Here is a 24,159-nt window from a genome sequence, read left to right on the forward strand (position 1 = left end):
ACCGCTCTTCGTATGAATGGCGGCGAGTCCGTGTAAGATTTGGGGCTTTCACATGGGCACACTCACAAAGCGCATGCTGTGGGATTTATATGCCTACCTGCCTACCTACCTTACCAAAACAGCATGTGTAGCAACGGCCGGGGGCGCATTTATCGGCGATTAACAGCGCGTAATTGGGAAAGGGCGAGCGAGGGGGAAGAGGGGGTTTCGTGGGCTTGGTCAATCAAGATGGAGGGTGCCGCGTGCTCTGAACTCAATCACCTACTAGCCTGCACGAGTGTGCAATTAGTCGAACGCCGCAAGGAGAACGCCCTCAGGCCCTCACTGCACGACCGCCTTCGCATTTGATGCATGCATCCCGTCCTCTGCGATGCATCAGAGCCCAACCCAAGATGTTCTGTCAATGTCTACCTCCTACACTTTATGACATCAGCTCCGCGTAGGTGGGCAATCATTAATCAAGAGGTCAAACGTCTTTCCACTCCTCTCCCCCAGGACACAATCTCCGCCCTCGCTGACCAAGCCTCCGAGCAGTGGGACCCGGTATCCGATTCATGAAGGCTCTCCCCCAAGCCGCGTCCAACGACGGGTCCGCCTGCCAAGCCCCTTGAGGAGCATGAGGAGCATGAGGCGATATCCGGTCTGATCACGTGCATCCCACGTCGTGCCTAGTCTCCCCATTCAGCCTCCCGATGTTTGCGAGGCCAAGACTTGGCTCTGCTAGCCAAGGCTGGGCTTCACTGAGCCAAGGCTACCGGTTGCTTGACGAAAGGGCTGGCGATGGCTATTCGGCATCTCTGTTCCACCTCGATGGACTGATAACTCGCTTTCGTTTCTTGGTCGTCAACATGCCAATACCCGACTGCCTCGTGAGCCAATAAGGCTCTGTAATGCCACTGAAGTCCTTGATCCCGACGCCCCTCCAACGTGGCTTATCATATCTCCCACTGCGCAAGATGATGGTATAAGGTTCTTGGTATGTGCTTGGCATCGCCCAATGACATCGCCGGGCCCAGTGACTAGAATCGCCCAATGTTTCCCTCTAATGCTCGCATGCGTAGCATTATAAAGATGAGGTACATCCCCAGGGTAGGGAGGACTTTCGAGTTCTAGAAGCCAACCGCTTTCTTCTCGCCTCGCCTGCCAAGAGCATCACCTGAGAAGTCAAATCCAACCAGGTAGAAAGAATCATAGGTCTGCAACCTTATCCCTCGCCAAACGCATGAACCCTTACCTAGTCGGTCTCTACTCCGACCTCGTCCTCGTTCACGATGGCCGCAGAGTACCCCCGGCATCCATACCTCTCGCCTGTCCAAGATGTCTTCAGCACTCTTGAGTCGGATCCCGATAGAGGTCTTTCCTCGGCTCAGGTTGCCCAACTTCAACAGAAGTACCCGCCAAACGAGCTTGATGTCGGCGGTGCTATCCCCTGGTACACCATCTTCCTCCGCCAGTTGTTCAATGCTATGATCATTGTAAGTCGCCGCCCCCTCCCGTCCCGCTCCAGCAGCAGACATGGACTCCTCGCAGTGATAGCTAACGGCCACTGCTGCTAGGTCTTGTTCTTCGCCATGGCCCTTAGCTATGGCGTTGGCGACTACGTCGAAGGCACTGTTCTGGTCGTCGTCATCGTCCTCAACGTCTCGATTGGTTTCTGGCAAGAGTATGGGGCTGAGAAGAAGATGGACGCTCTACGCGCCCTATCTGCCCCCAGTGCTAATGTTCTGCGCGACGGAAAGACCATTGTTATTCCCAAGTAAGTCTGAGCAACCGGAACATATTACAGACTTCCGGTACTAATGGAGAAACAGTGCCGAGGTCGTCCCAGGCGATGTTGTGCTCCTGAAAATGGGCGACACCATCCCTGCAGATATCCGCCTCTTCGAAGCCATGAACTTCAGTGCTGATGAGCAATCACTCACTGGCGAATCGGTCCCTGTCGAAAAGATCATTGAAAACCTTGACAATGAAGAGCTCGGAATCGGCGATCGAATCAATATCGGATACGGAACCACTGTGGTCATCAAAGGCCGTGGCCGGGGTCTCGTTATTGCCACGGGCATGCAAACGGAAGTGGGTAAGATCGCTGCCTCGACTTCCGGCAAGCAGCGCAAGGAAGGTCGCTCCATGAACTACAAGAAGTACGGCAAGCGACAACCCGTTGTCGGCGCGCTGAAACGCACGTACGACTTCTTCGGCAAGTTCCTGGGATTGACCGAGGGCACGCCGCTGCAAATCAAGCTCTCCAAGTTGGCATACATGCTCTTTGGCTGCGCATTAATTCTTGCTCTGATCGTCTTCGCCGTGAACAACTTTACGGGTAACCGTGAAGTCATCATCTACGCTATCAGTACGGGTATTGCTATCATCCCCGAGTCCCTCGTTGCGTAAGTCCATCCATCAGACCAACCCTTGAATTCTTTATTTTCTAACATGGATTTTAGTGTTTTGACTATCACCATGGTCGTGGCAACGACGGTCATGAGGAAGGCCAACGTCGTCGTTCGGGATCTCTCTGCCCTTGAAGCACTGGGTGGTGTCACCAACATTTGTTCCGACAAGACAGGTACCTTGACGCAGGGTGCCATGATTGTCAAGAAAGTTTGGATGCCAAAGAACACCATCTACACCGTCCGCGACTCGAAAGATCCTTCTGACCCAACCGTCGGACGTGTTACTGTCTCTGTGGTGGACCCCAGTGCTCCTCCCAAGGACGAAGAGAAGCGAGATTTCGACCAGGAGCGAAGTGCTGGCGCCCTCAAGTTCGACGTTCCCGACGAGAAACTACACAACAAGCCTAAGAAAGAGGAGGAGGCAGAAGCTACCATGAACTCGGACCTCGAGTCCTTCCTCCTCGCGGCAGCTCTTTGCAACCTTGCTACTGTTAGGCATGAGACGGAAGCCAATGCTGACGAGCGCAAATGGAAAACAACCGGTGAGCCTACGGAAATTGCCCTTCAAGTCTTCGCACACCGCTTTCAAAAGGGCAAGAAGACACTTGAAAACGATGGAGGCTGGAAGCAGGTTGCCGAGTTCCCCTTTGATAGTGGAATCAAGCGTATGTCGGTGATCTACAACGGCCCCAACCTTGACCACAGCATGGTTTTCACCAAGGGCGCTGTGGAGCGCATTTTGGATCTCTGCACCACCGTTGGACTTGGCGATCAGCAAGAGGAATTGACGGATGATTACAAAGAGAAGATCCTGAAACAGATGGACGAGTTCGCGTCTCTTGGTCAACGCGTCTTAGCCGTTGCTTCCCGTCCGTGGGAAGGACTCTACGAGGAGAAGACCTCAGCCAACGACACCGAGAAAGACGATGCGCTACGCAGCCGCGTCGAGACTGGCCTCAATCTCCTTGGTCTTGTTGGTATCTACGATCCGCCCCGTCGCGAGACCCAGCCCGCCATCCAGGAATGTTCCACCGCCGGCATTAGGGTCCACATGCTGACCGGTGACCACCCTTCGACTGCAGCTGCAATCGCAAGGGAGGTTGGCATCATCCCGCATGACATGGGCGTCTTTTCGAAGGAAGTGGCCGCTTCTATGATCCTGAAGGCGAATGACTTCGACAAGCTGACCGACGAGGAGATCGATGCCTTGCCCGAATTGCCCCATGTTCTTGCTCGCTGCGCCCCCGACACCAAGACTCGCATGATTGAAGCTCTTCGACGCCGCAATGCTTTCATGGCCATGACTGGCGACGGCGTCAACGATGCCCCCCTCGCTGTCCAGTGCTGATGTTGGTATTGCCATGGGTTCCGGTTCTGATGTTGCCAAGTCGGCAGCGAAGATTGTCTTGACTGATGACAAGTTCAACTCGATTGTCGCTGCCATCCGCGAAGGCCGTCGCATGTTCGATAACATCCAAAAGTTCATCTTGCATCTACTGACCTCCAACGTCGGCGAAGTCATTCTGCTGATCTGTGGCCTTGGCTTCCGTGACGCCACTGGCTTTTCCGTTTTCCCCATTTCCCCGTTGCAGATCCTCTGGATCAACATGGTTACCTCATCCTTCCCGGCCTTTGGACTTGGTCGCGAGCCCCTTCGCGCCAGGTCATGCGCCGCCCACCGCACGACAAGAAGCGCGGTGTTTTCACCAATCAGATTCTCGTGGACATGGTGGTCTATGGCTCGGTGATGGGGACGCTTACGCTCATGACCTTCGTCATTGTCGTTTACGCGGACAACGACGGAAACCTCGGCCACGGCTGCAACGAAACCTTCTCCGAGGAATGCCGGCCTGTGTTCCGCGCCCGCGCGGCCGTGTTCGCCGAGCTGACCTGGCTCATCCTCATCAGCGCCTGGGAGTTCAAGGACCTCCGGCGCTCCATGTTCAGGTTGAATCCCGACTCTTCGTCCGCCTTCAGCTTCACCAAGGACATCTACGGCAACAAGTTCCTGTTCTGGGCCGTGACCATTGGCTTCTTCTCCGTCTTCCCGGTCGTCTACATCCCCACGGTCAACACGGTGGTGTTCAAGCACGTCGGCATCACGTGGGAGTGGGGCATCGCCTTCGCCGCCCTCATCATCTTCGTGGCGTGCATTGAGCTCTGGAAGTTGATCAAGCGCCAGTTCCGCCTACTCGAGGGCGGCGCCGTGGTCCGGGGTCCCTTCAACCAGGGAGACGAGGAGAGCGGGCGCAAGTTTGGCCACACGATGAGTTTCAGCAGCTTGAAGAGTTGGAGGAGCATTGGACGCAAGACGACGGGCGACACGGCAGTCTCCCGGTCGGCTACCCAGAGCAAGGACTGATTTCACTTGCAGTAGATGGTGTGAAGGATTCACTTTTGTGATACATTGAAGTGGGCAGCCGCCTAAACATAAGATACCCTTTTATATGCGCAGTAGTAGTAGAACCTGTCAAGATTATCTAGAGAATGGCTGATCACATATATGATAGATAATCAAAGACAGTAGTAGTAGAAGGTCAGATGAGGGCCTCAGTTTTGGAGGAGTGTGGAGTTAATCAATTCAGAGTCTACCAGTTCACCATACAATGTCCTCCCAACTGACTGACCCGATGATACCGTCCAAATTTCTCAGTTACTTTTCGAACATACGGAGAAAGCATTTTGAAAAGTAGAAAAGAAAAAAAGAATAAAAAAGAAACTGTTGCCTGGACATACGTAGGTAAGGTTCAAGCCTATAGCGGTTTTCACTCAACGGCTGTGGACCAGACGGTTGAATGACATTCAAGAACCTGCATAAATTGATTCAACTCCCGCCTACTTGGTAAGCCCGTGCAAAATGCACAGGACGACATTATTGTTCCACGTCTTCTTGGAGAGGAAATATCTCCAGCCAAGTGGATCGCCCATTCACATATATATGACATCGTCGTCGGAGCTCTACATATAGGTGGGAGAAATCGTGAATACAGTCCCCTGTTCTTTCTGCACAATACGGGTGAGGGGAATGGACACCTGGGGAGTGAAAGATATAGTTCAATCCCTATATGGGTGACCCGACGGAGATACTTGTTCCCTTGTTTTCCAGGTCGTCTGAGTCTGCTCCGAAGTACCAAACTTCACACAGTAAGGGGATGTGCCTGGCTAAACCCCCCTTTCCATCCAGCACATCAACGTTGGACTGGTCGAGTCATCGCTGTATACTTTGGTGCTTTCATGGGATCAATGGCTCACTGGCCCGGAACAAACTGGTATACGAGAGGTTGTCTTGCAAAAAATGTGAGGAAAACGAGGCCCGAACCATGGTTAGCTGGCAGAAATGACTGGTTCTTCTTGCCAGGCAGTTGAAGTCTATCTCCGACTCATCTTCACCGGGACTATAAATACCAGACACTGCACCTGTTCTTCTTCCATTTACTCCCTTCCCGACCATTACCACACAGTCTTCACAAGCCTCTACTCTCAGCTTCACTTCACTCGTCAGGAACTGGTTCCTCCATTGAGACCTTCACTATACTTTCATCTTCCACAGCTCTTCAGCTGCCTCTACTCTTAACTTCTACCCTTCTTTCTATTCACTCTTCAGCATCTTCGTGTGCTATCTCTCTATCTCTTACTCTTGTGTACACACAAGTGATCAGACACACTCAACCAGTCCCTCGACACTTCAAACATCGAGGTCAACCCCAATCTCAACCTACTTATACCACATATCATACACATCAAAGCCTATCAACCAGAACCAATGGCTTCCAACACAACTGAGAACTGTGGCATCTGCCAGGAAAACGCCATTGACGCCCCCGCCACTTTGGTCACTCTTCCCTGTGCCGGCCACCACGCTTTTCACCCGGATTGCATCAAGCAGTGGCTGGGGTACGCACCCAAGCAGGACTGCCCCTTCTGCCGTGCCCCCTCACCCACAGCTGCGGCCACACCCTCGCCGCCGAGCACATCCAGCCCGGCAGCGTCATCGACAGCACCGTCATCGCCGGTCCGTGCAAGCCAAACTGCGGAGGTCCGGTTCTGTCCCGAACTGACCAAGATTTCATGACCAATTATGCACCCAGTACCACGCGGCTCCTGATAAGCATCGCCCGCCGCGAGGCTCGGGAGGCGGCGGAACGTAGGCGTGATCTTGAACGCCAGGCGTTCGAGGAGCGCAGGCACCAGGCCGCGCTGGAGCGATTCCAGCACATGTTCCAGGATTTCGTTCAGCGCCAGGAACAAGTTCTTCAGCGTGAGCTGCGCGAGATGCAGGAGCTCAGAGGCCAGCTCGACGACGACGAGAACGAGCAGCGGGAGCTCAGCAATACATTCGACACCAATGAACATCAGGGCCAGCAAGGCCAGGCCGACGAGCCTGTTCCCCGTCAGCGGGCCAACCACCCAGTTCGAGATGACATTCCAGAGTTGATGAATGCCCTTTCTAGGGAAGTCCGTGACTTGCTGCTGTCTTCTATCCGACGGCCGGGCCACTCTCGACCACGAGGTCAACGAACACAGCCACAGCAACAAGAACCACCTCAGGAGCAGCAGGAAGAGAGTCTCCTCCTGAAAGCCTTCGGCCCAAACGTCATGGAACTTCCAACCATCTTTGCTGACAGCAATGAGTCTGCCAATGATGATGAACAATCTCGTCAATGAAGTCCGAGAGACAGGGGCCAAGAGAATGAACGCGGAAAAGCATTCTAAACGAAACAAGAGCAGAGGAAAACGATGGCTTGGTCGCCGAACACCTCTCAACTCGTATTACTCGAAGGAGGGAAGTTGGGTGAGCAAGAGGCAATTGGCTCTGTGCCAACCTTGGAAAGAATAGGGAGGGGACGCTGCAAGGACATGTATTTGGAATCAGGATGCACGGGTTGGGATTCAGGGACTGCTAGGGCTTTGGTGATTCCAGGCAACTGGGGGCATTGGGAAAGGCGTTTGGTTTTATTGGATTGATTTGGCACGCAGCTGGCAACAACATGGAAGAGATTTTTACGAGTTCAATCTACACCATCAAGTCCAGAAGGCAGTTGGTTGTATCAAGGGAGAACAGAGCCCAAATCCAGGGCGCGTACCCAATCAAGGCAGTCTTGTCTTGTTACATGTTACATAAAGTATACACAGTACCAGAAAAAAAAAGAAAAAAAAGTTCACATATATGCATGCTTCTCCTAACAAAATGACTGTTCCTATCTCTTACAGGAGTTGAAGCAATCCTAGTAACGATGCGACGGTGACGGCAAGGCCCTCCGCGGCTCCCAAGCCCAGCCGGCTCCCTCCACTCTTCTTTGCGGCCGTAGCTTGGTCCGCCACCTCATCGTACGACGGGAGTTTCGACTCCGAAGCTGCCTCTCCGCTTCCGTCCCCGCCCGTCCCGACCCATTCGATCTGCCCATCATACAAAGCCTTGCCGAGCGCATCGTTTCCGTTCTGGATGAGCTTGTACCCGCAGGCCTTGACCGGGGTGCCGCTCTCGGATCCCGCCGCTGCCACCGTCGCCGCAGTCGTTCAGGACGCCCTCGAAGCAGGTCATGGCGGGCCGGAAGGTCCAGTAGCCGGACGCGCCGTGGCCGGGCTTGCGGCCGGCGTCCTGGTTGGTGATGTTCATGACGATGGTCTCGTTGAGGTCGATCCAGCGGGCGTCGATGCCGCCGGCGCCGCGGTTGAGGAGCTCGAAGACGGCCTGGGACGCGTCCGGGCCGTCCGTCGTCACGTTCAGGGTCGAGTGGAAGACGATGCCGTGGGGGCCCTGGGCCGGGGTGCAGGTGGCCTGACACTGGAGCTCGTCGGAGGTCTTGGTCTGTTTTCCGTACTGCACATGCCCGTTGGTCGAGTTGTCTGTTCGTTCGAAGCCCTGGCAGTCTCGCTGCTGGAGGACGGAGCCGGCCATGGCCAGGGGCAGAGTGGTGGCCGCGAGGAGGGAGAAATACATGGTGGGTATATATATATATATATATATATGTTGGTGTATCTCGAGGTGAGATGAGAGAAATGGGAAGGACTTTGGTAGTAGGTAGGTAGACAGTCAAAGCCGAGTTGGGAGGAGGACCTGGGGGTATCTTAAAGGCTTTTCTACCAAACACACAGAGCAATAAGAACACAGAAAGGTCCGGATGGGTGCCTACCAATCTTAAAGGGTACATATATATCGTCTGACATTGATGTCATGCCCTGTTGGCGCAGCATGGCTGTTGGGCATCTCGGCAACCATCTTGGCCATATGCAGGGGAGGCAGGGAGGCAGGAGGCAATTGATTGTTGTCCATCTTTGCAGAGTGGCTTAACTTGACCGGATTCTTCACTGTGCCGCGTTCCTATGAGATTGCTATTTTGAATGGGTAATGTTGCTGGACACAGCAGTGGTTCGTCCACTTGCCATATGCCCCGTGTAAGCCAGTAAGTCAGGGTCCAAACTGAAGCGAAGGCGTGTGCAGTTTGCGCGCTTGGTTCTTTTTTTTCAGCGGTCAACTCAAGTGGAATCTCCAAAGCCCCGTACTGCGAGCAAGTATGGTCGCTGCCACAACGGCTCCATCGTACTTGGCACCGGAAGGATTCACCTTGCGTTCGGAGGAACTGTGTCTGGAGGATTACCAAAACATCCCTCCCGTTTGGAGAGACTCGAGATCCTCCAAGAGGCTGGCTACATAGGCTATGGCATTGCCAAGCAGAGACAGGCAATCTTGTGCCAATTAGGCACCTGGAGAACTCCACTAAACGCCGCTTGGCCAATGCAGTCAAGGCGCCCTACATCTGGCCTATTTAGGTACCTCTTTAGGTACTTTAGGTACTTTAAGTGCTACTGGGATGCTGAACAGCTGGACCTCCTTCAGCTCAACAGGTGGCAGGGGGGTGCAGATGCGAACGGGCCAGCCAGCCAGCAGTCAATCGATAAGGTATTGTCGTGTCCATCTCCATCCCCATCCCCATCTCCTGCAAGCACCTAGGCAATTGACGAAGCCAGATCAGCCCTACCTACATACTGTTGCCAACCTCAAGTCACTCATTTGATCCAGTAATTCCATTCCTCCCGTCTATTCTCCCCGTGAAATCAATCTATTCGAAACCCGTCCTTTCCTCTTACTCGTCCCCCACAATCGACACCATGGCCCCCGTTAAGACCGCCTCAGGGGACAGATATTCCGTTATCTTGCCGACCTTCAACGAGCGCAAGAACTTGCCCATTGTCGCGTGGTTGTTGAACCGCACCTTCACCGACAAGTATGTTGTCCACTCCCTACCCATGCCCTTGCTTCCGGTTCCTTTTTAGTTCCTCGCTTACGAGTATGCGCCCTTGAAATAGCAACCTGGACTGGGAGCTCATAATCGTCGACGATGGCTCCCCTGACGGCACCCAAGAGGTCGCCCTCCAGCTCGTCAAGGCCTACAGCCCCCACGTCGTCCTCAAGACGCGCTCCGGAAAGCTGGGCCTCGGCACCGCCTACGTTCACGGCCTGCAGTTCGCCACCGGCAACTATATCATCATCATGGACGCCGACTTCAGCCACCACCCCAAGTTCATCCCCCAGATGATCGCCAAGCAGAAGACCGCCAACTACGACATTGTTACGGGCACCCGTTACGCTGGCAACGGCGGCGTCTACGGCTGGGACCTCAAGCGCAAGTTCGTCAGCCGCGGCGCCAACCTCTTCGCCGACACCGTCCTGCGGCCCGGCGTGAGCGACCTCACCGGCAGCTTCCGCCTCTACAAGAAGGCCGTCCTGCAAAAGGTCATTGAGAAGACCGAGAGCAAGGGCTACACGTTCCAGATGGAGATGATGGTGCGCGCCAAGGCCATGGGCTGCACCGTCGGCGAGGTTCCCATCAGCTTCGTCGACCGCGTCTACGGAGAGAGCAAGCTGGGCGGTGACGAGATCGTTGAGTATGCGAAGGGCGTGCTCAGCTTGTGGCTCAAGGTCTAAGTTCAAGGGATGACGGAAACGACTGGAAAAGGAAACGGGACCGTTGTAAGAGATGAGATACGAAGTTGGCCCTGCTTGAAATTCTGAAACGCATGACGGGGAGGTACACGGACGCATGGCGTTGGCAAGGCTGGCTTTTCTTGATAAAAACTACTACTACTACTAATAATACAGGTTGAAGCCACAGTTGTGTTCGTTGTAGCCCTTTTTTCTGACGTAACTCGGCGTGCTCTGTCTGTTACCCTGCCTGGCTGGTATCAACTAGAAGCATGTCTACCTACATATTCCGGCCACCGCCCACCATGAGCGTTTGCCCTGACACGTAGCTGAACATGGGCGAGCACATGGCCAGCATGGCGCTAGCTGCCTCGGTGGCCGTTCCCGGTCTCCGCAGCGGGATGTCCGTGTACAGTGCTGGTCCAGCCGCCTTCTTCTGTGCCTCGGGGATGCCAATGGCGATCTTCTCGCCCCCGGGCCCCGTGACAAACACACCCATCTCCTTGGCCTGCGTCAGGCGCGTAGCGATGTGTCCGAAGGCGATGGTGTTGGCTCGCACGCCGAACGCGGGACCCCACTCCTTGGCGATGGTCTTGGTGAGCCCCGTGACGCCGGCCTTGGCGAGGGCGTAGTTGGCCTGGCCGGCGTTGCCGTGGACGCCGGACGAGCTCGAGACGTTGAGGATGGCGCGCGGCTCGCCGTCCCGGACGCGGAAGTAGGGCGCCGCCTCGCGGACGAGCTTGAAGGGGGCGGTGCAGTGCAGGGCCACGATAGCGTCCCACTGCTTGTCCGTCATCTTGTGGATGACGCCGTCCCACGTGTAGCCGGCGTTGTTGACGATGATGTGGATCTTGCCGTTGCCGCTGAAGTCGGCGGCGGATTTGACCAGCGTCTTGAGGTAGGCGTCGTCGAGCATGTCGCCCGGCACGGCGATGGCTTGGCCGCCGGCGCTGGTGATGGAGTCGGCTACGGCTTTGGCTTTGGCTATAGCGCGGGCAAGGGGTGGCTGTTAGCGGAGCAGCAAGACAGAGAGAAGAGGACAGAGCGCGCTGCTTGGAAAATCGTAAAGTAAAGTAACGCACCACTGTCAATATCCGAGACAACCACTTTGGCGCCTTCATTGGCGAATAATCTGGCGGCTTCGGCTCCAATGCCTTGCCCGGAGCCTGTGATGATGGCTACCTGACCGGCAAGCATGCCCTTTGGCCAGTTTAGGTGGCTGGCTATTTGCGATATGCGGTCGGTCATTTTGATTATTACGATTGTCAGGACCTGGCCGAGTAAACTGTATTAGATACGAAATAGGTTCAATGACTATATAATGCCGCTCCCCTGCGGTACCAGATAGTAGATGCCTTTATATTCAATCGAGCTGTGGGGGTTGTCAATGGCCATCATGTTGACGCGGGGGAGTTACCCCGGATCTGCGCCCGCCGCGAGGACGATGCCGAGGTACGCAAGGTATGCAGCATCAACACCCTTGCCCTCCTCGTAAGCCGGGACGGTCCTGGCCCCGCCAGCTGCTATAGAATCCTGAACCAGTTCATCATGTATCTCTATGCATACTAGGCAAGGCCTTGATATGGTTTTGGGCACTTGGGAATATCGGATTGATTCGTGTGGACTCCGGCACGTCTATAGGTGGTTTGCTGCGTCTGCAAGAACCAATTAAGATAAAACCATACCGCATCATACTTGCGGCAGAGAATATTACCAAAGCAGCATGCAATAAAGCAGCTTTCGATAAAGCTGCCCAGCCCTCCCAACGCCATGCAACGGATCCTTGATGGTTGGCTACATGACCTACATGGCATTGAAACTGCAGCAGCCTCGATGTAGATGCACCTTTCGGTGATTAGATTAAAGCTTGGGTATCGATGTACCTCATACTTTCCCACTCAGCTACCCCACCACCACCATTGATTGACTGACCCGCAGCTGGGGTTCCAACAACGGTCGTCACTGACACTACAGAATGCTCCCATCTTACGCTCTCTCAACACCACCATATTCTTGCCTTTTGCTTGAAATGACATAGCAATGCGCGGACGCGGTGGCCCAAGGGGGCAAAGGGGTGGCAGAGGTGGCGGCCGAGCTCCGTCTGGCCCATGGAGCCGCCTGAAGCCCGTCGAGCTTGACCCTCTCGAGGCTATAGGATTGCCTTCCAAGGGCGACAACAGGTTGCTCGACTTCAAGACCCAAGAACGCTATTACACAAAAATTGTCGAACGCTACATGTCCTTCTGCTCCGATGCCGGCGAGCGCCAGGAACTTCTACGTCGCTTCTCCTCGCTCCAGTTGGCCGAGACCCCCACGTTACGCCCAAGCCGCCGCCGCCGCCTACTTCTTCTATCCCCGGCGGCCCTGCTAGACCCGTCCCGCGGCACGCAACGAGCGCCCCCGCTGTCCCTGTGGTCGCCCCTCTGCCCACCTCCGCCGACACGCAAGGGCTCTCGGACGTGCTGGCGGCGCTTAAGGAAGCTGCGCGAGGGCATCGTGGCGTCGAAGCGGGCCGACGACTTCGCCGTCCAGGCCTACCTGTTCTGCATCCGGCTGTCGGTCCTGGTCAAGCACCCGGAGTCGTACCACCCGGCCATCCTGCACCTGCTGCGCCGCATCCAGCCGCTGCACCCCATGACGAGCGTCGAGACGAGCGAGGTCGTCGGCTACCTGATCCTCGACACGGCCTGCCGCCGCAACGACCTGGCCGAGGCCTACTCGCTGCGCACCCGCTACCGGCTGCGCGACCCCAAGATCGACGGCGTGCTCGACGCGCTGGCCCACGACAACTACGTGCTCTACAAGCGGCTGCGGCGGAGCGTCGACGGGCACAAGGCCAAGCTGCTCGAGTTCGGCGAGGGCCCATGCGGCAGCACACGCTCAAGTGCTTCGGGCGTGGCTACCTCGGTGTGGAATTGGAGTTCTTGGAGGAGTGCGCGGACTCGACGTGGATGGATCTCGTTACGAATGACGGCGTGGGCTGGGAACTAGACGGGAGCAAGGTGGTCATTCGCAAAATCAAGGCCAGGTAGATGAGACTGACTGGCTGGTCGGCACGGCGTCGGTATAGATACCCCCCTCATGGATGGTGCGTACGGTTGCTCTGATTATACGAACTTCATAACACATGTTTCTATCATCTTTGCAGTGCTGCTACGGATGCTACGGACTACGCCCCCTGGAGTGAATAAGAATATGTACCTGTGGTACAGTGGAATACTACGAATCTTCCCTTCAGCTTGTCTCTTTTGACTTCGAACAAAGATCACTCAAAGATGGCTTTATACCCCTTGTTGCGAGACGACGACACCAATGATACAAAGAAGACGCCCGAAGATATACCTAGCGTTGAAACCATATGGATACAGCTGGGGGCACCCAACAAACAAGTCTTACTAAAAACACACACACACACACACACACAATCAAAGAGCAAACATGTGCCTTCACTTTGAAGTCCAATTGGCCTGCGGCTGCCCAACGCACCGGAATAGGACCTTACCGTGCGACGATGCCGAAGCAGGCAGGACCAGTCCGCGTCCGAAAGCGCAGCGCCAGACCATCCCGTACTGGTGTCCCAACGACGTGTGCGAGCACCTGGCGAAGAAGCGGCTGATGCGGCAGTTGCATAACAGGCAAGAAGAGGCTGCGGAGAGGGAGCTGCAGAGGCAACAACAGGCGGGTCGTGCTTGAGGGAGCAGAGGGAAGGAACTGCTGGGTTGACCAGGCCGCCTGAACGAGATAGGTATCGGATAATGGCTGTGGCCAGGAACGGTACAGTTGCCACGGGGATATGCTGGCCTTATGTATATATATAGCTGCAAAGCAGTACTTCGCCTGTTTTCTTGTTCATCCAATATACACATGTCTAAGAGCTTGTTTGGAGCAGAATCTACAGAATTATTTTCTCGACTCTCAATTCTCATTTATCCCATGCAATTAGACTGGATATCTGTATTATAAGCCTACATGCCACCAGAGGAGTATCATTCGAATCATTCGTCATAATCGGTCGCCTAGCGAAGCGGGATGCCATACAGTGGGTGGGTGGTATATACACCGAACACCGAGGTATTGCCGTTTTGGTGATACAAACGCCAGTCCTTACTTTTTTAATCTTCAACCTCTAATGGTACAATCGTAGATATCGAAGTATAACAACCGGACTTTTAACACACGGTATAGTAGATGTCGAGATTTACACATCTACTGGCTATTCCAGTGCCAACTAAACGTTGAATAAACGGTGCTTGAAATGTCCCGAGTGGTCATCCGAAAAGTTGGACATTGAATAACCACCTACCTAATTGCTGTGAATCTATTTTGCTGCACCAGCAGGCAACTGGGCAGGTGTTTGCTTGACTGTCAGATCAATGGCAATCGCAAGGTTGTATTAAGACACACCTTCCTTGGATACCTACTCGATTTCAAGACAGGAGGAAGCTACGGACAAGCCATTTTAAATCCAGCCACATCGGTCACTTGGATCAGGACAGAGCTCCATCCAACCTCTCACATCCATCATCGTCATCATACATTCTCTACCATGGCAGAAAACCCCAGCACAGCTACCCTGGTGCCCGAGCTCCCGCCCCAGCCCGAGCTCCCGCCCCAGCCCGAGCTGGCCCGCGACCGCACCAGCGACGACAGGCCGCCCGAGTCGTTGAATGAGGTTCCGGCGCCCCCGCGCAAGCTCAAGAAGGAGGAGAGCGCGGAGCGCGTGCTCATCTGGCGCGACGAGGTCGACGCGTCGATGGTGACGTGCGCGTGCTCCCTGATGACGCGCCGCCAGCCGGTGACGGCCTGGTGCCCCGAGTGCGCGGCGCCGTTCGAGGGCCTCGCGTACACCCGCTTTAGGGACGGCGACGAGGGCCTGACGCGGCTGCCGAGCGGCCGCCCCTCCATCGCCAACGTCTGGCCTGTCTTCAGCCTGCGCGACCGGGACACGACGTACCGGCACCGGCTCGGGCCGCGCGGCACGGCCCCTCTCTTCCCCACCAACGAGTTAAAGATCCTCGGCCACAAGCTCGCAGCCAAGACGAAGCTGGATCGTCTCTTCCGCAGCAAGCAGCCCGAGCCCGAGCCGTACGCGCCCCGGAATACGGCGACCTGCCCGGCTCCGTGGCCGAGCTGGAGCCCGAATACGACCCGCCTAAGCACCCGGACCGGCTGATCGGGCCCGACGTAGCGTACGACAGCCCTGCCCTCGAGGCGCGCATGCGGCGGCAGCCTGCGGCGAAGCTGGGCGTGGCCAATACGGAGATGTACCGCTCCCTACGGGAAAACCTGCGCCTTTACTACCAGGATCGCCCGTCAGTCTCCTCCCTGCTCGATGCGTGGAGCAGCAGTGGTGGTGACGAGGACGGTGGTGAACGTGGCAAGCCGAAGCTAACGATAGACGCCACCACAGAAAGACTCCGCCGCGCGCAAATGCTTCTCTACAGGTCATCCGGGAAGCCAGCCACCAGGCCACCGCCCATCATTCGGGCGACTCCAGCCTCGGGTCCAAGAAACATCCCAAAACCTTAGGAGAAAGGGGCTGCATATCCGTGAAAGAGTGGCAACAAAAGCCGTCGTGGGTCTCTCCAGATTACACCATCCGATCCAATTGGACTGGCACCGCTTCAACTTCTAGGAAAAGCACGAGGCCAACGAAATCACGAAAGACCCGCCTGTACCGCTAGAAACCCCGGGTACACCGGCGGGACACGAGCCAGTGGTGCCAAGGGATGACCCGACTACCTCGATGGCTGGCCCAGTTACGCCTGTGGGTGAAATGGGTAACCCGGTTACTCCAGTGGCGCCATCAAGAAGAGACAAAGGAAAACAGCCGGAGCAGACATTTGGTCCCCTTTGAGTTGTCAGTGGGAGGAACATGACATGACAACGGAACATGACGAAAGGAGCATCATGACTACGAGCGAGGGTGTCATTACGGGGGCAACGTGTCTGGAATGTGCCCGATCAATGCTTTAACAAGCCAGCGTTAGACGAAATCTTGAATCTGTCATTCAGAACTGAACTTCAGTTCGCGCAAGTGGTATTGACTTTGCGATCTTCCTAGCATTTATATGTGCCGGTGTGGTAACCTTTCCCATCATCTCGTAGTGAAAATCCATGTTTCGTAAGACAACGCCAGAACCGATGCCAGTTTTTTGCTCTCCTATCGCTCGCTCCCGTACATGACCACGTTTAGTGACCAGCACGACGAGACTCAGCGATGACACGCGTGAGCTCGTCAACCTTCGCCTTAGCACGGCCGAAAGTACCGAGCTGATGCAAACGTTAGTATTTGTGTGGTCGATATCCGTGTAGGGGGCAGTTGAACGTACTCTCTTCTTGGCGAGCTTACGGGCACGCTTGTCACGGGAGTTGCGGAGCAACTCAATAACGCGGCGCTCGTAGGGGGCGAGACCGGCGACCTCCTTAACGACGTCCTTTATAGAAATGTTAGCAGGCTAGTTTTGAGGTATCGAGATTCCCCCCGAGATTCGATTCCTTCTGTCTCGCGCTGTTTCGGAGCAACGGCTGGATAGTTCGAACATCGGAGAGGAATCCATCGATTGGACATATGGGGAAAATATAACGTACCCGGACGAAAGAGGTGCGCTTGCTCAGGTGGCCCTTGGTGCGGGAGACTCTGGGCTTGGCGACACGAGCGGTGGTCTACATTCAACAGGAAATCTCCAAGTCAGCCAACGTCCATCGTCTGCGGTGTGCTTCGTATATCAACAACAACAAGAACGAATCATTGTGTGTCAAAGCAGCAGCAGAGATCCTCCACGAGGTGAGACGATGCGAGAAGACCTCTTGTCAACAAGAGATCCGCCGACTTTGCCTGCCCAGTCCCGCAAGATTATTCCCTGCCGCTGAAGTGGCTGGACGGATGTTTGGTTCTTGTTGTGTATCTTTTTGCTGCCTTCGATCTTCCTTCTTGGTCGCCCAAGACGAAAAGAGGGAAAGTCGGAGGTGTGTGGTGATGGTGGTGGTTCATCCTACCTTGTGGCCCTTGTTGGCGCCAACGGTCAAACCGGTGCGAGCGGGAGCTTCCTTGGCCATCTTGATGGATTGATGGGCGTTGATGCTGTGGTGTTTGGGGGTTAGTAGTCGTCGGTTTGAGGAGGAAGTTCGCAAAAGTTCAGACCAGGCCGCTCGGCAAATTTTGAGTGGGCACTTTTGCTCTTTTCCGAATGAATTATTCAATTGTGTGGAGTGGAGAGGAGGTGTGCTGGTGGCTGTGGCTGGTGGCTCGTTAGCCCGGCCATGTGGCTGATGAGATATGGTCAGTGCACGCGACATGTGGCACAGGCCTTTCTATATGCAAGCCGCCTCTAGCGGCCCGGTGAATTGGATAAGGATTGCTCATTGGGAATGGAAGCAGCAGTCGATTCTCACCGCGACAGACCGCGAAGCTACTGATCCGTCGAGCCGTACATGGATGGCTTGGCTGATGTGTTACTCCCACTTCAACTAGGAGGATCCAATACCGCTTCATACTGCATATGATATCAACCCTGAGGCAGTTCCCTGGAACTCAACCGGCATGGTTCCAGTATTCTGTTTGCGCTATCCGCGTTTTCTTCGTGATCAATCTGGCGGCGAGTCGTGAATTCTCAACCTAACAAAAGCCTAGTCGCCGTTGGTCTTTCCGAGCGGAACCGCCGTTGTGTTTGTATAACAGACTCCTAGTTTGCTTACGAGTGTCACCTTCTTGGAAATAGTATGTGGTTCGCCATAGACTACTGCGATTACTGTACATTTTGGACCCAGCACGGCGAACTCAGCCGTTCCACAGACGCGCAGGTTCTGCAAGAGTAGCTTCGGTCAAATCGAATTCTCAGGAGGCCGCACGCAGCCGAACACGAAGCTTTCGTGCTGGACAACCTGTCAGCTTGTGCTTGTGTGAACAAACGAACTGACGCAAACTGCGCGTGTCGCGGCCCACCGTACGAGGAAGAGATGCTCCTCGTCAGCAGCCCAGGTTTCCCCTTGTAGTTCCTGCAGCAACTGCGCCCATTGCCCAGCTGCAAGGTCAAGCATCTGGGAGAGGGATGTTGAAACGAACACATCTGCTTCTACCCCTGGATTATCGTGGAATTCAAGGCATGTATGTATGTATGCATTGAAGGCTTCAAATTACACACCAAGGCATCTCGTGTCATTGGCCCTGGACTTACGGAAACCTCGGTGAGTTCCCCGTTACACATAGAGCACGGCAGCGCATGATTGCTACGTATGTGCCGCTCAGCCCAAAGGCGTTCGCCGAAAGTGAAACCTGAAACACGTTGCTATTGGTGTGCTGGACGCGGTCAGCGGCGGTCGATATAGACAGTGAGGTGGCTCCTATTCCGGGGTGTCGCACGGTATCTAGCCAGCTAGGGCTGCCGATCGGTGTGGATAATGGCTCGCTAAAAGCGTCGACGATCTGTTTATGTGGATGCCCCTTACTCCTTCGAGCCAATCCATATGCAGATTGCATCACAGATCGGCAGCTGTACACCACCGCATTCTCGCTCGAGTTGGGATGTCTTGGCAGGGGCAGCACAAACGCTTCTTCCAAGATGCCGATGTTCACCAGGCACCGCCATCACCGTAACCTAGAAAGTGGAATCGTGGATACGCGAAAAGCATGTTAGAGGCACAGCTGCTATCACAGGATGACAAACTGGGCGCGGAGGGCTCTTATATAGCAGACCTTGGGCCCCTGCCGCATCTGAGATGTTGATGGATGTTGATCTCCATTCCTTTCGAATCTACATTCTCACATTGTCATAGTCACCCACCCACCTTAATTCATACTCCCAAACCACTCCCATCGTTTTGACTTGGCATCATCACATATAATCTCTAAATCATATCACTGGACTGAAGTGTCAACCAACCAGCGCCTCTAAACCCCCACGGCTTCACCCTCTACCACAGTCTTCAAGATGCTCTTCTCAGTCGCTTTCGTCGGACTGATGGCCAGCACGGTGGTCTCGACGCCGCTGAAGTACAATATCCCCGCCGGCATGAAGGTGTCCGCCGATTGCACCATGCCGTCTGAGTACACGGTCAGCGACTTCTCGGCCTACACAGACCGCTCGAACCAGACCACGGTCTCGTTCGCCTATGTCGACTCGGCCACGGGCATCAACACGCATTGCGAGCGCAACCCCTCCTCGAAGCCCCACAACACGAACCCCAGCCTGGCCTCCCGCTATGCCTGCGACGATGCCAACGTCGAGTTCATTTACCAGACCGCGGGTGTGGTGGGTCTGACCGTGATTGAGGCTGCGTGTCCCGGAAGGTGAGTTTATTGTCCCATCTATGCATTGCCCGTTTTCCCCCAAGGCTGGGAGAGTGCGGTGTCAAAAGTCGGTGAAGAGTGAAACATGATGGCTAATTTGTATGTGTCTTCGCGCAATTCAGTGGTTCGTCTGCGTTTGAGGCCTCGAGCCTTGTACCTTTCAACCAGACATGCGGGTCCACGCCGATGGGACGAAACTGTACCTCGAACCCATCAGATATTACGGATGACTTCACCAGCCTGCAGCCTCGACCTGCTGGAGCCTTTGCCCAGGGTTGAGTTCGCGAGGTTAAAAGAAGAGCATGCGTAGATGTCGGGAATTCTAAGGCCAGACGAAGTGGACGAAAATTTTGGTCTTCTAAGGGAGCCATGGCTGCCAACGGATTCCGTTCTCCAGTCTTCAGAGGGGCATTTTGTACGAAGTTTAACGGAGACTCATGACTGCTGTGTGTAATGATTAGCTGCAGACGATAATTTGATAATCGATGATTTGAACGATATCTCTGATTCATCTACTCGGAGGGTGTGGGTGAATGTGTTGGACATCGCCGAATGGGTGCCGCGGCTACCAAAGATGATTTGACTCGGCATACGAGTCATCTTCATGACTCATCAAGTCATCGTCAGCCCTCTTAGCAAGCAATGCAATGCCATAGGCAACTACTAGACGCTTGTAAGTGAAGCATACAATTCGTAGGTCAAGTCCAGTCTTGGTGATGTTGATAGGCCAAGAGTCCAAGACGGTCCTTTCCTCTTGACAACCAAACACCCCAGTCGACCTTCCCCCAGTACCCCGCATTATGCCAAGTGACGCCACAAGTTGATGTTCAGGTGGTCCGGCTAATCAGAACAAGCCTGGGAATGGAATGACCAGTGCCAGTGCCAGGCTGGGTTGGTCCAATTATGCCTATTCTCAGCTTTTAGGTTGACCGTGAATGCATCACACGACAACGGCTCGAGCAGTGTCCCAGCGCAGCGTGATGCCTGCCGACTCCTTTCCCATGGCCGTTGTTTCGCAATGCGTCACTCTATCTAATACGACCTTGCTTCCCTCACTGGCCCTCCCCGTTATGGGTACTCGCCCTCACTCGTTAAAATACCGATATCGACATCACACCTAAGATTGGACCTCGCCGTACGAAATGCTCCCGAATCTTTGGAAATTGTTCACGTTTTCGCATGTCCTAGCGGCCGCGTTGGGATCGCCGCAAGCCGCGAACGAAGAGAGGCCCCTACGAGTCGCCGGATCCGACAGCCCAGCGGGCGGCATCTCGGTCCGCCTCTTCGCCCACCTCGAGCGCTTGTCAAGACTGGTCGACATCGCATACTGCGTTGGCACGACTGGACTCACTCGCCCTTTCGAATGCGTGTCACGATGCAAGGACTTTCCCACCCTTCAGTTGGTGGAAACATGGAATACGGGGGTTTTGATGAGTGACAGCTGTGGCTACGTTGCCGTCGATCATGGCGCGCATCTACACCCCAGATCCGTTGCGGATACGAATGCGCGTTACCAGCGTGGCGCCATCATTGTCGCATTCCGCGGCACTTACAGCATCACGAATACCGTTGTCGACCTGAGTACGGTCCCGCAGGAGTACGTCCCTTACCCTTCGCCGGACGATGGAGGAGACACGCCACCCAAGGAGCCAGAACACAGGTGCGATAACTGCACTGTGCACATGGGCTTTTAGCATCCTGGAAGGTTGCCAGGGACAGTGTGCTACCTGCCCTCAAGCCATTGGTGGCTCGGTATCCCGACTACTCTATCCATCTCGTTGGACACAGTCTCGGGGGTGCCGTAGCTGCGCTGGCTGCTTTGGAGATGAAAGTCATCCTAGGTTGGGACAAAACTGTCGTGACGACCTTTGGGGAGCCAAGAGTTGGTAATGCCGGTTTCGTTACGTATTTGGACGCCGTCTTCGACCTGAAAAACACCAACACGGACGCCGAGCACTATAATTATCGGCGGCTGACTCATGTTGATGACCCCGTGCCCCTGCTTCCCCTCTCGGAATGGGGTTTTAGGTCGCATGCTGGAGAGATCTTCATATACAAGTCAGAGTTGAGTCCGGCGCCCGAAGACATGTCCCCTTGCGTCGGCGATTCCGACCCAAATTGTATTGCTGGCTCGGAAGGCGAGCCACCGAGTGTGGAAGCCGGGAACTCGGACCATGACTCCTGGCCGATGGAGCGCAGATCTTGGGGCTTCCCATCGCGGCTCAAGCTCTGGCAGCTGTTATTTGCGCATCGCGACTACTTCTGGCGCTTGGGTTTATGTGTCCCGGGAGGAGATCCGATAGATTGGGGCCGAGACAGGTATCCGAATATCAGCGATGGCGGCGATAGCAACGAGTTGTAAGGGGCCGGGGGTGAGTGAAAGAAAGAAAGAGAGAGAAAGAGCACTGTAAGATTCTACGAGCATGGCATAGCGACCTCCTATTTGATTATCGTGAACTATCGTATCAAAAGGGCGTGGCGGTGAAACCGAAGTCGTGAAAATATGGAGATTAGTTCAGCGTAGCATTCAGTACGTCGACAATATGTAATTCAATTAACCTATCAATCGAACAAGCTTGAAGCCAAGCTCACGCAGTTTGCCAGTCGATGCCTAAGCTGTGAAGATGTAAGGTCCGGATTAAATTCCGGGCACCCTGTTCCGAGCCGACAGAATCCTTGGTGTCCCGTCCGACAGCACATTCGCATTAGCTGACTAGCTCAGACGCTTACCTGATGATGCATGATGAACGCAACGTAGTAGTAGCCCAGTTTTTCCCCCTTCGACTTTCTGTTCTTTGGCACGTCGTGTCCTCCGGACTTGACCAGTTTGCTCAAGAGTGAAAAAGGACGAGTCGGACATGATGACGATGCGTGCCGCCCTGTTATTGTGGTACTGTGCTCATGGTGTACTTTCCTACTACTGGCCTTATCCTTCTCGCGACTCTCTCCTTTCTGGGTGTCCCGGTCAGGAAGGAGCGAGCGAGCGCGCTGACGGTGGAGGAGAAGGCCGAGGACCCTGAGGCTGGACGTTTGAAGTGGGCTTTCACTTTCGGGACTAATGAGCAGCTAGCCTCCTTAGGGCGAGGGTGCCCACACGCGGCGAAAGGAAAAGGAAAAGGGAGGGCAGGAGAGGGGTAAATTAGAGGCAGGAAGAGCAGAGAAAAACAGGGTCCTGCTTCTGGATTATGGAATGGAAGGATAATCAGAAGAAAAGGGAAGCCCCGTTTCCCATCCCATTCAAATATAGCACGGGCGTTCGTTCGGGCGTGTACGTGTATGTGTATGTGTACTGTACACGGTACACCTCGACCTACTTGTACCAGACTGCAATTTGGGTCCTGTGAGTCCGGACCACGCACGACTCATTGCACATTCCACGTAACCGCCGCTGGCCAAAAGGTTTCATGCCTGCTTTAATGCTTCCTCCTTCTTTTGCTCCTCCGGCCCAAAAGTCTACTCTTGATACGGTAATGGGTAATGGGTGCCCCCTAATCCCGTGGCTTGTGTGTTCGGGACAAGTGTCCCAAAACCGGTTTTTCTCGTGCTTGTGTTTGTTTTTGCCCGTCAACGGTCGGTAGGCTGAGAGAGTACCACGCGTACGTTCGCATACTACTAAAAGGTAAGTAAAGTTACTTGTCCGGTTGTACAGATTCATTTGAAGGGTACATTTTTGATGCATCTAGTCGGTCACCAAGACTCGGCTAATTGCAAGTCAAGTCAAGTCAAGCAAATCCCATCTGGCCTGGCCCTTGGCCTTATCTCATTGTTGCCGTGATGATCTGTAATGCTTGTTTGTTTGCAGTATATTGATGGCTTTGATGCTTTCTTTCTTCCATTCTTCCCGCCTCATGCGGATGATGAGCCAGGCCGATGAATGAACCCGGGGCATTCGACACTACTCTAGGTACGCAAACAAGGGATTGTGCTTTTTGTCACCTGCCATTTGAAGCTGGGTCGGTCACTCTTGTTATCCCTTTCTACTATACCAGACGATGGAGTCAATCCTGGAACGGTCCCGGATACCCGCGGTACGGCGACCAGCCAGCAGGGCTGACCTGACTACATGTGGTCAAGAGATCACCACCGCGCTCGCTGCCTAGACTGATACTCGGCCTACGAGCAACCCCACCACCAAGACAATAGATGCATATATGTATATACCCTAAGTAAATCATTGATATGTCCCGAGACTGCTCGAAGTCTCTATCGGCCAAGTCATTGATGGCAATGCATCGACACGTTTCTGGAACACTGGTGTTCTTCAACTTCATGATGACTCACTAGACACACATCCCTACCGAGGCAATTCAAGTTGAAGGTTTGCCCACTTTGTGTAGAGGGTTAGAAGCCTTCTAGATAGTCGGGTTGCATTATATCAATCAACCCGCTAGCGTGGCTCCAAGAGCAGATGCATGTGAGAATGTGCTGACCTAACAACATTGCGATGCGCCTTTTGAGTAATTACCTACATGTACCTTAGGTTCACGGGGGCGAATGCTGAACACATGTGGAAGTGAGGCAGTGGGGATCAAGAGATGCGAACGAATACTGAG

The 24,159-nt window shown here is 54.5% G+C and overlaps 12 protein-coding genes across 12 annotated transcripts; 9 read left to right on the top strand and 3 right to left on the bottom strand.

The window, feature by feature from the left end:
• Window positions 1-1,271: 1,271 nt before the first annotated feature.
• On the top strand, window positions 1,272-4,755 carry PG997_004739 (uncharacterized protein; the record flags this gene model as incomplete). The annotated part of the gene is made up of 6 exons (XM_066809054.1): window positions 1,272-1,475; window positions 1,557-1,756; window positions 1,812-2,387; window positions 2,445-3,729; window positions 3,782-4,003; window positions 4,057-4,755. The coding sequence occupies 6 exons, from the start codon at window positions 1,272-1,274 to the stop codon at window positions 4,753-4,755; spliced, it is 3,186 nt and encodes a 1,061-aa protein (XP_066672672.1).
• Window positions 4,756-6,156: 1,401 nt separating this feature from the next.
• Window positions 6,157-7,058, top strand: PG997_004740 (uncharacterized protein; the record flags this gene model as incomplete). Its single annotated transcript, XM_066809055.1, has 2 exons — window positions 6,157-6,287; window positions 6,338-7,058. The coding sequence occupies 2 exons, from the start codon at window positions 6,157-6,159 to the stop codon at window positions 7,056-7,058; spliced, it is 852 nt and encodes a 283-aa protein (XP_066672673.1).
• A 540-nt stretch (window positions 7,059-7,598) lies between these two features.
• Window positions 7,599-8,334, bottom strand: PG997_004741 (uncharacterized protein; the record flags this gene model as incomplete). Its single annotated transcript, XM_066809056.1, is given in 2 exon segments — window positions 7,599-7,832; window positions 7,849-8,334. The coding sequence occupies 2 exon segments, from the start codon at window positions 8,332-8,334 to the stop codon at window positions 7,599-7,601; spliced, it is 720 nt and encodes a 239-aa protein (XP_066672674.1).
• A 1,169-nt stretch (window positions 8,335-9,503) lies between these two features.
• PG997_004742 (dolichol-phosphate mannosyltransferase) lies at window positions 9,504-10,320 on the top strand (the record flags this gene model as incomplete). The annotated part of the gene is made up of 2 exons (XM_066809057.1): window positions 9,504-9,619; window positions 9,702-10,320. 2 exons carry the CDS (start codon window positions 9,504-9,506, stop codon window positions 10,318-10,320), a joined length of 735 nt encoding a protein of 244 aa, XP_066672675.1.
• A 277-nt stretch (window positions 10,321-10,597) lies between these two features.
• Window positions 10,598-11,565, bottom strand: PG997_004743 (uncharacterized protein; the record flags this gene model as incomplete). The annotated part of the gene is made up of 2 exons (XM_066809058.1): window positions 10,598-11,301; window positions 11,400-11,565. The coding sequence occupies 2 exons, from the start codon at window positions 11,563-11,565 to the stop codon at window positions 10,598-10,600; spliced, it is 870 nt and encodes a 289-aa protein (XP_066672676.1).
• Window positions 11,566-12,357: 792 nt separating this feature from the next.
• On the top strand, window positions 12,358-13,308 carry PG997_004744 (uncharacterized protein; the record flags this gene model as incomplete). The annotated part of the gene is made up of 1 exon (XM_066809059.1): window positions 12,358-13,308. One exon carries the CDS (start codon window positions 12,358-12,360, stop codon window positions 13,306-13,308), a length of 951 nt encoding a protein of 316 aa, XP_066672677.1.
• A 447-nt stretch (window positions 13,309-13,755) lies between these two features.
• PG997_004745 (uncharacterized protein) lies at window positions 13,756-14,010 on the top strand (the record flags this gene model as incomplete). The annotated part of the gene is made up of 1 exon (XM_066809060.1): window positions 13,756-14,010. One exon carries the CDS (start codon window positions 13,756-13,758, stop codon window positions 14,008-14,010), a length of 255 nt encoding a protein of 84 aa, XP_066672678.1.
• An 853-nt stretch (window positions 14,011-14,863) lies between these two features.
• On the top strand, window positions 14,864-15,490 carry PG997_004746 (uncharacterized protein; the record flags this gene model as incomplete). The annotated part of the gene is made up of 1 exon (XM_066809061.1): window positions 14,864-15,490. The coding sequence occupies one exon, from the start codon at window positions 14,864-14,866 to the stop codon at window positions 15,488-15,490; it is 627 nt and encodes a 208-aa protein (XP_066672679.1).
• Window positions 15,491-15,534: 44 nt separating this feature from the next.
• PG997_004747 (uncharacterized protein) lies at window positions 15,535-15,846 on the top strand (the record flags this gene model as incomplete). Its single annotated transcript, XM_066809062.1, has 1 exon — window positions 15,535-15,846. The coding sequence occupies one exon, from the start codon at window positions 15,535-15,537 to the stop codon at window positions 15,844-15,846; it is 312 nt and encodes a 103-aa protein (XP_066672680.1).
• A 663-nt stretch (window positions 15,847-16,509) lies between these two features.
• On the bottom strand, window positions 16,510-17,376 carry PG997_004748 (60S ribosomal protein eL36; the record flags this gene model as incomplete). Its single annotated transcript, XM_066809063.1, has 4 exons — window positions 16,510-16,590; window positions 16,650-16,754; window positions 16,909-16,983; window positions 17,317-17,376. The coding sequence occupies 4 exons, from the start codon at window positions 17,374-17,376 to the stop codon at window positions 16,510-16,512; spliced, it is 321 nt and encodes a 106-aa protein (XP_066672681.1).
• A 1,871-nt stretch (window positions 17,377-19,247) lies between these two features.
• On the top strand, window positions 19,248-19,885 carry PG997_004749 (uncharacterized protein; the record flags this gene model as incomplete). The annotated part of the gene is made up of 2 exons (XM_066809064.1): window positions 19,248-19,606; window positions 19,729-19,885. 2 exons carry the CDS (start codon window positions 19,248-19,250, stop codon window positions 19,883-19,885), a joined length of 516 nt encoding a protein of 171 aa, XP_066672682.1.
• Window positions 19,886-20,748: 863 nt separating this feature from the next.
• PG997_004750 (triacylglycerol lipase) lies at window positions 20,749-21,968 on the top strand (the record flags this gene model as incomplete). The annotated part of the gene is made up of 2 exons (XM_066809065.1): window positions 20,749-21,266; window positions 21,320-21,968. 2 exons carry the CDS (start codon window positions 20,749-20,751, stop codon window positions 21,966-21,968), a joined length of 1,167 nt encoding a protein of 388 aa, XP_066672683.1.
• Window positions 21,969-24,159: the final 2,191 nt, after the last annotated feature.

The sequence above is a fragment of the Apiospora hydei genome (assembly GCF_038363865.1).
Source record: "Apiospora hydei strain CBS 114990 chromosome Unknown utg000004l_segment0_segment0, whole genome shotgun sequence".
Classification (NCBI taxonomy): Eukaryota; Fungi; Ascomycota; class Sordariomycetes; order Amphisphaeriales; family Apiosporaceae; genus Apiospora; species Apiospora hydei.